Here is a 17865-nt window from a genome sequence, read left to right on the forward strand (position 1 = left end):
TTTCTTACTAGTTTTACAAATAGTTTCGAAATAATGAATTATAGCAAAAGGGACATAATTACCAAATGTGTGGAAGTTCCTTTACTTTCCAATGCTAAAGATTTACCGAGTACTGCTATCGAGAATTCGAGATAGACCACATAGAAGGCTAGGCTAGGATGGACAATGCAATATAATAATAAACCTGCCAGCCTCCCACAGGGCTTCCTTAGTTCTCGAAGCATCACCACTCGACACTGTTTTTACTTTCGCACTTCATTCCCACCCCAATGAATACCCTCACTCCTTCCCTCACAACGTTTACTTCGCGTGTTATATTCATTTCAAAAACGATTACTTTGACACACATTTGATAATTATGTCACTTTGGAGGATAGCCGTGTGTGAAGTGTGTAGTGTTTACCTGTTTATATATTTATCCCCTTCAAATATCCCGATGTAATGACGTAGGCTGCGCCATCTAGGGTAAAAAAGAATACTGACCGGATCAGGGCAAAGTCAGCGAAGCTACATTGTTCACCCCAGTTTTAAAATTAAATGTTGGTTGTCAATAACTTAAACCTTAGACCTTTTACACCTAGACTACAATGCCAACGTGATAACTCCGATTTCCGAGTGTCCGCTACAAAACACCACTAAGTGGAGAAAATCCGCGATAGTAATCCACAAACATGCAGCAACCCCCTTTTTTATCCCCCTTCTTTAGGAGGCGAACGGTTTGCGCTCTCTTCCGCTGTTTTTCTCGGACTCGGGGCTCCTCTTCATTTCTAGCGGGTGGACGAGTATCTAACACCATGATAAAAATGATAAGAAACATTTCCTTAAAAAATTAGAAAATTCATAATTAAACATACCTTCAACAAGTTCCAAAAACGTGTTAGGTGGAATTTCAATAAACTTTGCCATGTGGTTTCCACTTAAGCCTTGACGCCGTTAATAACGGGCGAAAATTGGTCACGACTCGCGGGGCGACCGAGTAAAATGTCGGGAGACGCTATGAAAGAAAAAAGCGCGAAGTGAACGCGTCTTTTCAGCCCGAATTCCGTTGTGGACGAGAGTTGCCTCTAAATAACGATGGTGGCGTTGGGGTAGCGGCGACACTAGCCTAACAACAACGCTTACCTTCATTGCAGTCCAGGTGTAAATGGTCTTAGCCTAAACCGAGTAGTTATTAATTCCACACGCACAAACTCTACAGAGCGATGTGAAACAGAAACCTGAACAGAAGAGCGGGCCTCGTGATTAAAATAGGTAACTTTAAAACAAACTACCGGGAAAAGGTCCAAGCACGCGCTCAAAAAGGGGACGAAGCAAAGAGGGCGTCTTAAGCGTAATGTCGTAGCCTGAAGTCCTTAAAAAATGTACGGTCGATCTAAGTACGCAACGTGCAGTAGAAAGTCGGCCAACCGTTCAATTGGCATTCCCCGAACATTCCCTCGAAGGGGTGAAAAGGGGGAAAGAAATCAAGGAGCCCGACGGTGCGTCAACTTACCGAGAAAGTTTCATAAAAACGAAAGTCTTTAAAGCAAGAACCTTTCAAATCGTGTTAATTGAACAAAGCAAACATATCCTCTCATAATCTGAAATGCTAACCCTTCAATATTTCTAAGCTCTAACATTTGATAAATGTACCGCCAATTTGAAGAACTAACGTCGTAAGTCAGTTTTATAGTGAAGGGTTTAATGCTGATTTTAAAATGCTTGTTTCGAGCCTTACGAGAACGATGACGTCACTCGTTCTTAATGCCGGTTAGAAAACCGTCCACTTGACAAGATCTCAAGAAATATTTTTAACTGATGCAAAAATTAAAAATAATTATCAATTTTAAGTATAATTTAATAATATTATAGATTATGCAGAGTATTTACTTAATTTAGAGATATCTGTCGAAGCTACTACCATTGAAGCGAACCTTATTTGAAGTATACGACTCTGAGTTGTAAATGAAATAGTGTCGTTTGATTTGAAAGGAGAGCTGATGTTGGTTGTGGAATACTGCCCGTTTGGAAATCTTCGGGATTTCTTGTTCAAATACCGAAAGTGTTTCGACACTGAAGTTGATCGAGAAATCGAGGATATCCGTTTGAAGAGCAGTGATGATATGAATATCGATGCCTCGATTGGAGACGAAGAACCGATTCGAAGCGCAGAAAACGACCATATCGAGCGGACGATCCAAGTTCAGGACCTGTGGTCTTATTCTTTCCAAGTAGCCAGAGGAATGACCCATTTATCGTCGCAAAAGGTTCGGACATTTTGCTTTTCATTGACACAATTTTGCACCATTCCCTTTAGACCCAAATTCTGTGTCTATTCGTTATGCTTAACATTAAAAGTAGGAGCCCGTATACCAAGCAGTTGACAATGCCCAGTTGCTTACGAAAAGCGTTAGAAAATAGCCTATCCGGTTATTTTATCTTGATTTCATAAACCCGCTGAAATAGATATCTTCCCACGGGTTTCCATGGGTACGTATATTCAACTATTATTTCTACAAATTGAACGTGTATCTTCGACTATTATTTCTACCAATTGAACGTGTATCTTCAACTATTAATTCTACCAATCGAACTTGTATCTTCAACTATTATTTCTACAAATTGAACGTGTATCTTTAACTGTTATCGACTAATTTCGTTCCGGTCACCGGTCTAATATTTAATCGACGAAGTAAACACAGAGAGCGCTATTAGTCATCGTTGTACGGCTCGGAGAAATCGTGACTAATTAATTGGTTTCTGTTTCAGCTGATTCATCGGGATTTGGCGGCGAGAAATGTCTTGTTGTCCGATTTTAACATTGTCAAGATTTGCGACTTCGGCCTCACGAAAGACATTTACAACTACGCCGCTTACACGATGCAGAGCAAAGTGAGTTTCGCATTTTGTTATTTCCAGAATATTTTCAGCTCAACTGGAGAATATGGAGGAACAACAATGGGCTCTGTTTTCATGATTCGCGGACTGAGTGTCTTCATTTCTTAGCGCTAGAAAAGGGGAAGAGATTACACGGTGATTGAGGGAGGGGCGTGGTTTCTTTTCGGCTGAAAAGTCCTCTGCCCCTAAACACGTTCTTGGTTACATTAATTTCTAATGAACGTCTGCGGCACAACCTACATCAGCTACACGCCGTCAAAGAAAGTTAAGAATAGATTATGAGTAAGATTCATCGGAGAGCGCTTGTACCGTTTAGATCCCATTTAAACGATGAACAGTTGATTTTAAGGATTCTACACTTTCATCTTAGCCAAACGACGAAAAGCGTATTGTTCAATTCAATAAAATAGTCTCAATCGAAGTCACCTATATTTAAAAAACTAAATATTTTAGAGGTCAAAAAGTATTTTTCAAAATTACCCCAACAGCAATTAATGTCTTTCTAAAAATTCCACCTCTTTGGGGAAATGTAGAGTTAGCTATTAGAAAAAAACCAAGTACATTCATTATAATATATTGATTAAATGGCTTTGTTATATTTTCAAAATATATTGTTTTTTAGCAATTGTACCTTTTTTTGGCAAAAATATTTCCATAGTTTCAATTGTTCCTATTTATTTAAAAAAAAAACTAAAAACTAAATCAATTGAAAAGCAATATTTTAGGTTCCACTAAATGGCCGTGGCGCAACAAAATTTATCTCCACTCTAGCTTCCAATTCCCGCCACTAGAGGTATCAAGCTTCCGTAAGGTTGTCAAACTATCAAATTCCAAAATTAAAAATTAATTAATTAAAATTTATTTATTTTAACATCAAGCGTTTTGGAGAAGCAAGAATATTGCGAATTTTAAAACGTCTCGTTATTAATTTTGTTTCACAACTGAGTTGCTCACTTGAGTCCCGTATATTAAAGACGATTAAATTTTCATTGTAATCCGAAATATCATCGCACTGAATTACTATTTTGATATTCAAATACGAACCCCTAATGGGGAATTCGAACAATCCATTCAAAAGCCATCGCTCCTACACCAAATTATATTAAATACATAAATATAATTCCACTTATTTGATTATGTTTATTTAAAGGGTTTAGTTCCGATCAAATGGAATGCGCTGGAGTCTTTATCGGACAATGTTTACACTGTTCAAAGTGACGTGTGAGTATTTTACACTTAAAGGGAATCTAACCTCCAGAATTTCTGCCTAATCCCCTCCTGTGGCTTGTAACTTATTTGGCGCTGCTTATTGTTTTGTGGGTGAGGTGAATCTTAAAACTAATTAGATCCTCCGTTCAAGACACGTTGGAGGCTACATTACTCTTATGTTTATTAAAAGTAATTAGACATCAAAAACCTGAGCTAATTAAGGTGTATCTGAGAAATATAATCCCATTGAAATCGCCAAGGTCATTGCTGAATTATTCTGACTTATTTTGTAGTTTGAACTGTTCCGTAAAGAAATACTTTTTAAAATTAGCTACGTTTTCGTTTGAGGCTGTTCTAAATTACTATATTTTTGTTTGAACCGTACTTTTAAGGAAAAATTGGGCAGATTGAATAGTTTCAAAATAATTTTTGTATTATTTCGCGCCTCTTTATTAGGTATTTGGGGCCCTTTAGACTTTTGAGATGGGTCATGCCCTACCTGGGCTACCCCTGTCACCGCCCCAGACTGGGTGGTTAGCACTTTCGGCTCAAGAGGAGCCGAGTTCGATCCCAGATTGAGGCAGCTAGGAGCAACAAACGCAAGGAGAACGCAACTAGCCTTTAAACACGCTAACGCAGTGTTGCGTACAAATTTCCTTGGATGAATCTTTATTCCCGGCACTTCTAAAGTGTTGGCCAAAGTGTAATATTTTTGAAATCTGCTTAAGTGAGGCATGAAGGGTTTGCCACCACCAATGGGACCCACTGAGCCGCAATAGTTTCCTACGGCGGTGCATTGAGTTATTTTTTTAATATAATTACACTTTTGACCAGAAAATTTAACAATCTAACTGTCCCATTCTCGTACTGAAATAATGATGAAAAATTTGAGCATTCCGCAACCACGTTCTTCAAATGTTCGATTTGACTTGAACTGACGCTGTCCGCTCTCCGCAGGTGGTCGTTCGGCGTTCTTCTGTGGGAGATATTTTCTCTGGGATCTGAGCCGTATCCCGGAATGGTCTTGGACGAGGACTTCTTCCAGAAGTTGAAAAACGGATACCGGATGAAGAAACCGGAACACGCGCCTGATGACGTGTAAGAGATCTAAGCACCATTTTCAAACAAACGAATTTTATTCACTTTAATACTTTCTTAACATATTTTTCAAAGAATTTTAATTAATGTAAAATTTAATAAAAGTTCTGCTACTGCGTGGAGGTCAAATAAAATAAAATAAAATAAAATTTTATTTTATTTTATTTGACCTCCATGCAGTAGCAGAACTTTTATTAAATTTCACATTAAGATATTCGACCATGGAACAAAATTTTAGTATTTATAATTTTAATTAAACTGATATTTTTATGACAATTAGTTGAAATCCACTCACTGCGTATCAAAAATGTATTTTTTTCTTCGCGTGTGACGGGAAAGGAAACCAATTCTAACCCTTTCTTTATTACTTTAACACGATCCTTTAACCACTCATTAACTTTGTCACTACGAACTCCAATACCTGATATTGACAAGAGTAATTATTTTTAAAACGCAGATACCAAATAATGTTGCAATGTTGGCAAGAGGAGCAGTTCAAAAGGCCAAACTTTGCAAACTTGGAAGAGTTTTTCGAAAGGAAACTATCAAATGAGGTTTCCGGGGTAAGTTTAGAAATATAAACCTTGATTACTCTTCGAGATACGTTTTCACGGTTTGTAAGTATACTAGTCTTTTAGCTTTTGAGCGGAGGAACATAATTTCCTTCTCTCAAAGCTAATCGAATCAGTCCGGTTGTCCGTTGGTTCTCTTAGTTTCCCAACGCGATTCAGGGGCGGCGTGAAGGGTAGGCGAGACAGTTTATAGCCGACGTTTGTTTTCCCTTAGAGGCCCACAAATCGACTTGATTTATACATTAAACTTGGCAAAATTTTACTTGTAAGTCAATATACGGGGAGCCCATAATCGGGAAGAATCTCCTGACGCCGCCCCTGACGCGATTGACCCACAATGCGATGACCTTTTCTATCCCTCCCGCCTATTGTACCGGGGGGGGGGGGATTCAGCCATGATGCCCGTCTTAACATAGTCTTTTTTTTAGTATAAATTCTAATGAAAAACATTTGATTTTTAAAATTTACTTAATTTAGTTTTAAGTCAATATATAGGGGGCCACACAATTGAGGAAAGGGGGATCCATAGTTAAGGAAAGGAGGAGCCACAATTGAGGAAAGGAGGATTCATCATTAAGGAACGGGGGAAACAAAATTGAGGAAAGGGGGGCTACCATTGAGGCGATTGACCCACACGGCGGATAACTTTTCTCCCCCCCCCCTAATTGTGGCACGAGGAAATTCAGCCATGATGGCCGTCTTAACGTAGTCTTTCATTTAAGTACAATTAAATACGTTCTTGGTCGCAGTTGATGTTTCTTTGAAAAACTGAAGCTAATGAAAATAATTTGTTTTTCTGTATTATTTGGACCTGGTCGAAAAATTCAAAGAGAAAAATATTAAAATGAAGTCCGAATATCCGACAATGTTAGATATTGAAAACGCTCTCCCGGATAATGACCATCAAATGGCGAATGTCTCCCTCGAGGACCCGGAGGTCATGCCGATGATCCCGGCACTAACGGACAAACGAGAAAGTTACGAAAAGGGTATCGAATCCGAAGAAATGACGAAACTCTAAAGTGAACCGTATCGTGTGCAATCAGAAGTATCTGGTACATCGCTTACGAGAAAGTAATCCATTTGTCCGCCCAATCCTCAAAGGGTCTTTCTGAAGCCACCTCTCGCCCGTGAACTGCACTTTTGAGAACAAAATCATTATCACCGATAACGGGTTTTCACCTCGGTCATTATAAGTTGAGAGAAAATCGTGAATTTACTCGTTAACAATGTCCCGTGATTGCCTTTATAAATAGATACTAAAATCTCTGTATTATTATATAACGTCATTATAACATTGTTTGAACAACGCTTTTTTGTGAAACGACTATTTTAAAACAATGCAAATGTTTAATATCATTCTGATCTACTTATATGTGAATATGCCTAGAATGTTCAACATTTTTAAATAGTTAAAATAAGGTTTCCTTAAATTATTATTGGCTGCAGTTTCGAGGCTTCTAATTGTGAAGAATGTAACTAATCTTGCAGGTGTTAAAAAGCGATTCTTGACAACAACTCTCAAAGGCCAATTATTTTATCCAGACAATTTGTACGACTAATTGGAATTGAAATGAGAAGTGTAAACGTAACAAGCTTTCACTGTGACGAAGACCCGCGGGTTGAAAGCTCAGTTGTTATTTTATTTTATTTAATAAATTTCAAATAATTCCATGCCCGTCTCTATTTTCCATAAAGCTAGTAGCAACAAACTCAAGGAGAAGGCAGCTAGCCTTTAAACACGCAGTGTTGCGTACAAATTTCATTGGACGGCTCTTAACGCTGAACGTTTTACGAAAAGGGGGAAGACGAATTCCGATATTTCCCCTTCTGACACACAGCGAGGCCAACTGAGCCCAAACCTGACCAAAACCCAAAAAAATAAATCGCGCTCAAGAATTTTATTTTAATTTATAATATTTGTTTATAAACCACCGCACAATTTACCGGTGTTTGATTTTTGACTATAAAATTTTATCCTCCACCAGGCTTCTAACCAATTAAAAATGTACACAAGAAAATGCGCGAGTTTTGACGGGTTGCGTTCTCCATGTGTGGGGTACCACTACTAGTCTTAAAGTGTGTAATACTAAAAACAAACTGGCATGATTTTTTTGAAATTTTTCCGGTTAGGTGGACAATATTTAGGTGAACAATTGTTTCGAAAGATCCATCAATTTAAATTTAAACTAATGAAAGAATGAAAAAATTAAACGTGGTCTGCTTCGAATTTTGACGGGAAACAATACCAAGAATTAATGTCTGGTGCAATTTAATAATCATAATAATCAGCTAAGCCAATGCCCGGGCTTAAGGGAGCGTCCATAAATTACGTGGGGCGTTTAGGAGAGGGAGGGGATTGAGCTGAATCTCATCCAATCTCACGTGGAGGAGAGTGGGGGTTTCAGCAAATATCACGTAATTTCTTTCCGCGAGAAAAAGTTTAAAATTGCGATAAAACTGGGTTAAATTAAGTAATTCAACCCTTACACACCTTCATCAGCATGCCCTATGACCTCTATTGCCCAAGTGTACGTGGTGATCTGAAAAAGAGATACTGCAGTATATGCGGTATCTACTTCTAATCCGCCACAAGAGCTGCAGAGCACCGGCGTGCGTTCCACAGAGCACCACCTGCACCAGCGCGCAAAGTGTGACCTTCACGGATTGTCACACGCCGAGTTACTGAGCTTCTGTGAGCAAGTGACAAAGGTTTAAAGTGGCTAAATCAGAGCGAGGTTGAAGGATGAGATGATTTTACTGAAAATCAAATGGACATATGTTGGTTCCAGAAATCTTTCTTGAGACCACACATGAGTCCCCGTGGTTTGAAATAGAATGAATATTCATTTACGAATTTTAGTAGTTCCTTAATACTAAAAATTTAAGTATTTTATTGTTCGATTTTCTCACTGTGATTCTAGACTACGTTCTGTCTAAAATACTAGCCTTAACTAGTCTTCATTATAAATAATTAAGCAAATTATGTTTTTTTTTTAATAAATCCAACGCAATCAAACACAGATTAACGTATTTACACTAAAAATAGACACTTTGAAAAATATCACGTGATATTAGGGGGGAGGGAGGGGGTCGAGCCAAATCTCCAAAGTCACCTCTCGTAATTAATGGACGCTCCCTAATCCCATATTATCTGTCGACCTTGAATGCCTTTGCCACATAGGAGGACGGTGGAAAGCTCTTTATACGACGCGAGCCAACTGTACCGCTCCCTACATATACTATTACCGCTAAACTCAGAAAATTTTTATGGAAAGGGGAAACCGAAGAACTTGGTGAAAAACCCCTTTAACCAGTGAGGAGATAGCTTGCTAGTTCAACGCGGAAGAAGTTGTTCCTAGTTTTAACCCAGTTCTACAAGCTGGGATCGAACCCGGCTCCTCTTTCTGCGAGGGGAAAGTGCTACCACTCCGCCACCCCACATACGCACAAATTGAATAATTTCGGCCCGAAATAGTTAAGCAGACAGAGTAGCGGACACAAAAATTAAAACTGTATAATTCCATTGGAAGACCTTCAAAGTCAGGCGCCGTGTGGGTGTAACGTGTAACTATGCTGAGCAGCTAAACATGAATATGCATCCATTTTTGCGTGGCAAAGGAATAAAGAGAATAGCCTAACCATTTAGTTAGTACACCGTACATTTTTTATCTGATCAGATCAACGAAATCTCTGTTAGGCAAAATCTGTTAACCTTATCTGAATATGCTAATTGATATGTTTTTCATTTTAAAATCCGTTAATCTGCTTCAGAGTTTTCAACGGTCTTATGTTGACGTAATAGTTATTAATAAAATCATTTTAATTACAATTAATAACTTTAAAAAAAAGGAATAACGTTATGTAATGTAAAGGTAACGTTTAGTTGCTGATCGGTTTTGGCGCGTAAAACAAATGTATAAATTCGGTTTAAGTAACGAATGCATTTTTATTTGCACGTGTTTACTCGGAATCCTTTATCCGCATATGGTTATTAAAGGGACACACCAACTTTTACCGCACTTGTTTCCGAAATATGATCAGTCGTAACTGCTATTACGTGGTCGAATTTTTTCAAACGCCCGTGTGGCCCTTTACTCCAGTTGCAAAAATCTGTTGTTATTAGTCAAAATAACGGCTAACCTGTTGCGGGTGAAAGCATTAGGTGAAGTAGAGACGAATTTTAACCATGTCAGGGCAGATCCCGACATACTTCCAAGAATCAGATCTAGTATTTTTCTTATTAAACACCAGCAATTTAATAATAATGTATCGCGGCGCCAAATGAACTCCTTAGGCTCAACAAGGGCAAATTAAACCGTTTATTCCCATTCGACCGAAAGAATTTTAAAATGTAGCCCAATTGGCGGGGTGATTTGGTATTTTATTTATAAGGTATGTACTATCGAAGATCCATGTTTAGGTTAGGTTAGGTTAGGTTAGGTTAGAGTTGGTTAAGTTTACTATTTCAGTTTTTACTTTACACATCGCGTTTCGGCAAGAAAAATGGCAATTTGTATCTTTCTTTTTATTAAGACGGAATAAATAATTATTATTGATGTATAAATACCCTCCTTATAGTTACGACTTCAGTAACTAAATTGAAAACATAGCAAAAGCCAATTTATATAGCAGCGTTCGGTCGAATGGGACACATAAAAGCGTTCGGTCGAATGGGACACATAAAAGCGTTCGGTCGAATGGGACACATAAAAACCGCACGTTTCGGCGGAATTCGGTCGAATGGGACACCTCAAAAACCGCCTTCGGTCGAATGGGATTTCGGTCGAATGGGACTAAAGCAATTAAACCATCATATTTAAATTTATTTATCCATACTTTGTCATTTCTGATTTCTAATGTAACAATTTAGCTATATAATAAAAATTAGAAACCACGAATTGTTCTAGTGCACAAGCGTTTTAAAATTTTTTAATAATGAGTTTTTTATTATTAAAAAATGTGTAACGGGAATCGCTAAAACGTCTCTGCCCCGCGATTTCGATAAACAGCTCGCTAAATCTGAATCACTAAATTGCGATCCTATTAAAATTAACAGCAATCGTAAAACGTCTCTTTGTTTTCGAGTTTTAATAAATGGTCAATACCCTATTTCTGGGACATAGGGTATTTGTCATTTGGAAGACTGAATGTATGGTTGATTACATTACTAAATAAATTAAGATATAAAATTAGATTAAAGGTAATATTTGCACCTTTAAGGCTTTAACTGGTAAGAGCTCTAAACAGTTTTTCAGTTCGGAGAACTGTTTTTGTTATAATTATAATTATGGGTTGAATTAATTTACTCACGTGTCGGGGAAGCGCCATTTGCAAGTTTTGTTAACTTATTAACTTTATTTAAAATTTTACTAGCTACTTGTGCAAATACAATTATTAAAATAGGAAGAAAACAACGATTTTTAAAAGTACACAAGAATGTTTATTTAAAATAATTGACCCGACTAGTTTCGGTCGCGTTAGTGCACCGTCATACCCCTAATTGTAGAGACTGAATCTGAGCATTTCATTCGAATAATCTCAAGAAACAACGCACCCACTTACTTGAACACTGCAGCCTATCATCGAAGAAAATCACTGATAACCAAATTGGGTAATCATTGCGATAACGCGGTCTGGTTATCTGTAAACAAGATAGCAACTCGCACTCTGTTATGTTTGTTTGTGTGTTTTGTAAGGCGTTGACCCGGGCGGAATACGACTAATTGGACGAGGGGGGACGATAGTCTCAAGCGACCCTCAGACATTTGGAGCCCATAGTAAGTCGCACCACAACCGCCTCAACGGTATCCTCGGAGCGCACTGGATAAGATTTTATGCTACTGGCGACCGCGATCAGGACACCACCACCGTGTCGATTTCGGTCGTGATGTTATACGACAGTCCGAGCCAAATATTTCCGAGGAATGTATCGAGGAGTCCAGTTTGGTCTCAGTTAACGCGACAATAGCAGGGCGGAGAGTTGAGAGGTAACCTCGGAAGGCTGGGATTTTATTGCAGAGCGATTCCATGTTGGCGTAGAGGAGAGTCAGGCTGACACGGTCGCTGTATTGGAAGTGTTTTTTGGCGCTGATACTATTCCGTATGGACATTATAATTAATAATTAAGGTATACTAGTCTCGCCACCTTACCTAGTGTTTCAAGCTCCATGTAAAATGAACATGTACCATAAAGAAGGTATTAAATATGTTTACACAAAGTATTTAGAAAGTGATTAAAGAGATTATTTATTGTTATGAAAACCGGAAATTTATAACAAGGACACGGTAATGTTTTTTTACGGGGGGGGTTGTTTAATTTAGTTTCAAAATAACAGGGGCGCCAAAAATCCCCCTTGCCCGGGTGGAAAAAATTACTTGAGCCGGCCCTGCTCCCAGTTCAATGTATTCTTAGGTGCCGACTATTTACCAACGCTGATTAAGATAACCATTTTAAAGTCGGCATTGCAACCCTAAATTTGATAGTACGAGAGGTCGGCTCAACCAACCATTGACCGACCTCAAGTGAATCGGTCTTAGGTCGGGAAATTAACTGACATACGGATAACTAATGTACGACTGATCTTGTGGTCGTTTTAACCGACCTTTCCGTTTTATATGTGTTGTATGTGCCGCCTGTTTACCAACACTGTTTCGGTTTGCCATTTTACAGTCGTCAATAACGACCCTTACTTTGATATTCGAAATGTCGGGTTAAACAACTATCTGCCGACGTAAAATAAATGTACCTAAAATTTTGATTATGAACTGATTTGCTGATAGGTAATTGTCGACTCAATTTATTGACGGTTTTACCGACTCTAGAATTAGATTCTGACTAGAATGAGAGTGGCTAAAATGAGATAGAGGATATGCTATTTGGGTAAGTGTCAACGACCATTTGCCACCCATATAACTAGACACGTTTATATAGTTGGCTTTACCGACAGGTCAGACATTTATTTTATCCTTATTTTAAAAAAGCGCTAGATTTTCTCATTTAAGTGACATCTATATTTAAAAAGTAAAATGTATTACAACAATCTATTCAAATAAGTTAAAATAATAAGTAAATGTGATTCATTTGATTTATATTCATCATATTTTAATTTACGAGTTATAACAGTTTTGACCTGCCACCTGTTGGTAGCGTCTATTTCAAACGGGTAACTAAAGTTCGTTAGCCTTCTACCATACAAATATCTTTCCGTGCGTACCACGTGATACTCAGGAGTCAGGACTCTGAGAGAGAAGGGGAAAGCCGGTAGCTGCTCGCTGCATGTCGTGGCCAAAAGTTTAAGTTTTACTAAATTCGACCGTGTTAAATTTATATCTCTATGGTGTAAATATTTGTAATGATAATTTAGATAATTTTTGAAATTTAAGAAGTTGAAAGATAACAGTGAGTTATTATCTTATTTAAAGAGCTATTATTTGTTTGAAAACAAGACAGTAGTAAAGGATTAAACGTGTCCGTGACTGGTAAATTTAAGCCTTTGCTTTATCAAATAATCATTTACCAATGCTTTATAATATAGTTAATCGAATTAATCATAATTATTCAGGTGTGTACTCAGATTTCCTACATTTATCTACCAAATATTGATTCAAAATATTTTTAAGTAATATTTTTAGCTGGATATAGTTCAGCTGATGATGTTAGTAAAAAGCTGAAGAGCCGGCGAAAGACAGTTAACGTGTAATCGTTATAAGATGGTGTTTCGACCGAAAGTTTCAATTTTATTTTAAAAGTGGGTGATCTGTCCTATAATATCAAAATATTATTATTCTTAAGAATTTTTAATTAATTTAAGGTTTTCTTTAATTGATTTGAATGTTTTTGATGAAATTGTTAAAAAAGGTTTGTATTAATTTTTCTGTATATTCCTGATTTTTGAAAGTTTTTAAGACATATGCTACCATTTATTTATACACAGGTAACGATTTAGTTCCTAGAAATAAACAACTGGAAGTCTCTTAAGTTTTTGATTATTTTTGTTATATTGTGAATTGTACAATCTATTAACTTAAACTTATACCTTTGCATCTAAACCAAACTTTAATTAAAAAATTATATTTGACTTAAGCTAAATAAAAGTTCAAAAGAATATTATTTTATGTGATAAAATACTCTTATTAAGTAATTAGTTTTGCAATAAATTAATTTTCATAAAAATCAAGAAATAAATTTTATAATTAAATTGAAATTGTTTGCAGTTTCTTAGGGGAGATAATTTGCCAACCTTTTCTTGGATAGAACATCCCGACAATTTTGGGTGGTATCCATCATACTGAAGGCTCGGCAATAAAATGACCTATCAGATAATACTGTAGGCCAATATTGAATTCTTAGGTGGGAAAACAAACATTTAGATGTCGGCCAACTAAAGATCTACTGGCGGTTAATTTGTATATTTAGAAAAGGCCAAAAGTAGGGCCGATTAAAAATCTACCAGCTGAGCTACCCACAAATAATAAGTCGGAAAAGAGGTCAATATGCTGTCGGCCAGTTTGTGTTACTTTTATTAGTCAAGCCAACCATGGCGCGGGTAGGACATCCCGACTAATCGCCTAGTAGTGTATAGACACCACCCCCGACTTAGTCCCGACTAGTCGTCCCTACCAAAATCGTAGCGTTCGGGCCGACTAAAAAACTACCAGCTGAGCTACCCACAAATAATAAGTCGGAAAAGAGGTCAATATGCTGTCGCCAGTTTGTGTTACTTTTATTAGTCGGGCCAACCATGGCGCGGGTATGACATCCCGACTAATCGCCTAGTAGTGTATAGACACCACCCCCGACTTAGTCCCTACCAAAATCGTAGCGTTCGGGCCGACTGCTTTGTGCTACATGGGTTACCGCGTCTTACCACTAGGAGAACCAATGCTAGTTGCTTAGACTGGAAAGTGCTTTTGCCTAACGAAGAACTTGGTTCAGAAAATTTAAAAATACGTTTTGTGATTGCTGGTTTTAACCACTCCCAATATAAAAGTCTGGCTGGGAAGTAGTTCCCTTTCATTTAACACTCTCCTGACCGACAAAAGTAGGAAGCTCCTATAGTATGTAGGAAGCTGTTGGCTCACGTGAGTAGATATTGACTACTTTTAAACAAGTTCAAAGGCCACAAATCCAAGATGGAGGCCTGTAGAACCATTTTCTTGCTTTGAACAGTGCTTTTGGAGTAAAGGTTTTGAAGTTGTTGAGCTCTTGTTGACCTTGTGATTACACCCTTGTTTGAAATTTCCCCCTTTTTTGATTGGTCGAGAGAACCTGATCGATTGAGAGACCACACCCTTCTATAATACACAACATACTTACGATCACCACTGTTTAACCTTGTGTATAGGTGGCTCCACCTCTTGGATAGCATCACAAACTGAACTAATCGCACCATGATTTATATTTATATCCGTCATTTTATAAAACGGCGCACAAATCCAAGATGGTGGCCGTTAAAACCGAACCACACCCTTGCTAGCTTTGAACAGTGCTTTTGGTGAGTCTACTTCACTTGTTGACCTTGTGGATACACCCTTGTTTGGAATGTTCCCCTTGTTTGAAATATTCCCCTTTTTATGATTGTTTGAGAGAACCTGATCGATTGAGAGACCACACCCCTTCTATAATGCACAACATACTTATGATCACCACTGGTTAACCTTGTGTATAGGTGGCTCCACCTCTTGGATTACGTCACAAACTTGTAGAACTGGTTCAACATTACAATCTTGTAGAACTGATTTTATGACCCACCCCTGAATTATCATCACGTGTAGAATTTATTCAATACATTACAACCTTGTAAAACTAGTTTGGATTGTGTTTTTCACCAATTTACTAATGATGTCTCACTTACGAACGCATACATTTTTTTAACATCTAGTATCATCGATCTTACTCTATCTTTTTTTCCTCTCCTGCTCATCTCCCCGCAAAACTGGGTGAAAACACCAAATTATGTTGTGTTTGTTGCACCTAGGTTAGAGTATCGACGATAACCCAGCGTGTCAAGATTTTAACCTCCAAAGAATGAAACTAGAAACGTTTCACCGATTGTAGCTATGTCATTGTGGTATGCATTGGGTTCATTTAATTATGACACTTAAGCTCTTAAATCTGGGTTGGATTGGATAATTTTTAGCGCTGCTTTTTATCCTTTTCCATATAATGTAGACGTAATATCAAAACCGGTAATAGTCTGTATAAATAAAATGTGCTCTGCAACTTCTGCCAATTCTTTCCTGAGGAATTCGATACCGATAAGAGGTTTTCGCTCCTGGCTCCATAGAAAAAATAACAGGAAAATCGTCAGCTAGTGCAACCAAAAGTACCAAAATGTCGGTATCCTCGGCTTCAACTGTTATATTTCTAATGTTCGCCCCAGTAATTTCAGTTGTTACGATTCATCCGTCACCGTCCGCTTCTGCTTGTTAGCGGGTAATTCCAGATTTTGCTAGTTTATCACTTAAGAGGTTTATAAATTGGCTTTTGTTGTGGGAATTATTTGGAAAATTGACCTTGGTAGTTGACAAAATCATGTTTTCTTTAACTTCTAAGTTTGCCAAAAGGTTTTTCGAACTTCTTCGATTTTGTTCCGTTACCTTTGTAGAGTTAAGAGTATTATATCCATCAAGCAACACAATTACTTGCAAACCATAGTGAGACATCACCTAGGATTCGTATAAATCGATTACTTCCGCGTAGGTAACTGGTTTTGACCAAATCACTCTGTCCATAAGATACGCAGCAGGTATCCGGGTTACCGTGGTAAGACACATCGGTGTCTTTAGTCGTTATGTCTATTAGGATTTTTGTTAAAGACGCTTTATTCCCTTTTCTCATGGATATATCATCGAAAAACGACGGGGAGCGTGGAACGAACTCGTAAGACATTGAATCCCGATATCCCGTAGGTTATCGCTAGACTCCATCACGCATGTAATTCTGTTAAAAAGTGGTTAAGAATTTACGTCTATAATTTCATCTCGGGTTTTTACTCCATTTACCATTGAGGCCAAAGTTTTGAATTTGTTATTACGCTTTTTTTTAATCTCTGCAAAGTTACTACCGATCATTGCGGTTTTTTTCAATTCATTCCAACGAGCTTCGCTTGATGAGAGTTTACTGATTCATCGGCTACCATTCCACTGGATAAGGAAACGAGATGGCTAGATTGCCTTTAGAAGTGATTTCTGTCTCTGAGCCAAGACACGAGTTTATTTGTGTCCACTTTATCTCGAGATTGATGACCATCACGAAGTTCCACATGCGGTTCGAACGTAGCACAAGAAGCCCCACTTAACTGCTCAATTGCATCGCTAATCTGCACACAACCTGACATAGCGTGTATCCACGTTGCTAAGATATTGTATGTTAGCCCTCTGCCGTGAGTTAGACCACCAGTGGCCTATATAGCACATTGGGACGTACTTTATGGTCATGTCGGTCCAGATGCCTCTATAAAATCGATCAGATCGTCAAATTTTGAATATTTTCAATTTTCTGCAGGTAAATTGTGCGGCTTTGCGTACGGTAAATTGGCTGCAAATGAAGTTCCCAATCGCCAGTTCGTTCGGCTCGAGTAAACAATCGCATTATTGAAACTTAGTCATGATATTGTAGCCAAATTTTAGCGGTGTCACTCTTTTCCTTGTAGGTGGAATTTTTATTTGAATATTTCTTACCTGCGTGCAATCGTCGACGTCCTAGACTGTTTCTTTGTTATCCATGTGATTTCTCTGCAATTTTTGTATTTTCTCAAGGTCACTTTCGCCATTTACAAGGTCTTCAATAAGAAGTGAAGAAAGAGCTAGTTGGGTTAAATAATGTGCTCGAAGGGCGCGTGTATAAGCGGGACCCGTCAGCATTTTGCACTGCTTAGCACTTGCCGTAAATATAGCACCACAGTTCCCGGAGACCACTTCCCACAGCTCCCATAAATGACATTAGCAAATGAAACACTCCTAATCATGGAATGCAGTTAGAGATAATATTGTCTTTAACAACGGAAAAAACCGCTTCATGTACAACGGTTGGTTGAAAGTAACGATGCAATGTGTTTGTTTATAAGTGTGCCCCACATTGACTCCACCTTCACTTTAAGGCTGG

General features: G+C 38.0%; 1 protein-coding gene across 1 annotated transcript in view; it reads left to right on the forward strand.

The window, feature by feature from the left end:
• The window catches only part of LOC149957442 (uncharacterized), a 52864-nt gene that overhangs the window by 27812 nt on the left and 7187 nt on the right, over positions 1 to 17865 (forward strand). The window contains exons 11-15 of the mRNA XM_090167032.1: positions 1972 to 2246; positions 2749 to 2871; positions 4028 to 4098; positions 5044 to 5184; positions 5642 to 5747. Of these exons, the coding sequence (XP_090023158.1) occupies positions 1972 to 2246; positions 2749 to 2871; positions 4028 to 4098; positions 5044 to 5184; positions 5642 to 5747 (716 nt within the window). The remainder of the gene's footprint in view (positions 1 to 1971; positions 2247 to 2748; positions 2872 to 4027; positions 4099 to 5043; positions 5185 to 5641; positions 5748 to 17865) is intronic.

Source organism: Leiobunum rupestre, chromosome 2 (assembly GCF_980474605.1).
Source record: "Leiobunum rupestre chromosome 2, qqLeiRupe1.1.hap1, whole genome shotgun sequence".
In the NCBI taxonomy this organism is placed as follows: domain Eukaryota; kingdom Metazoa; phylum Arthropoda; class Arachnida; order Opiliones; family Sclerosomatidae; genus Leiobunum; species Leiobunum rupestre.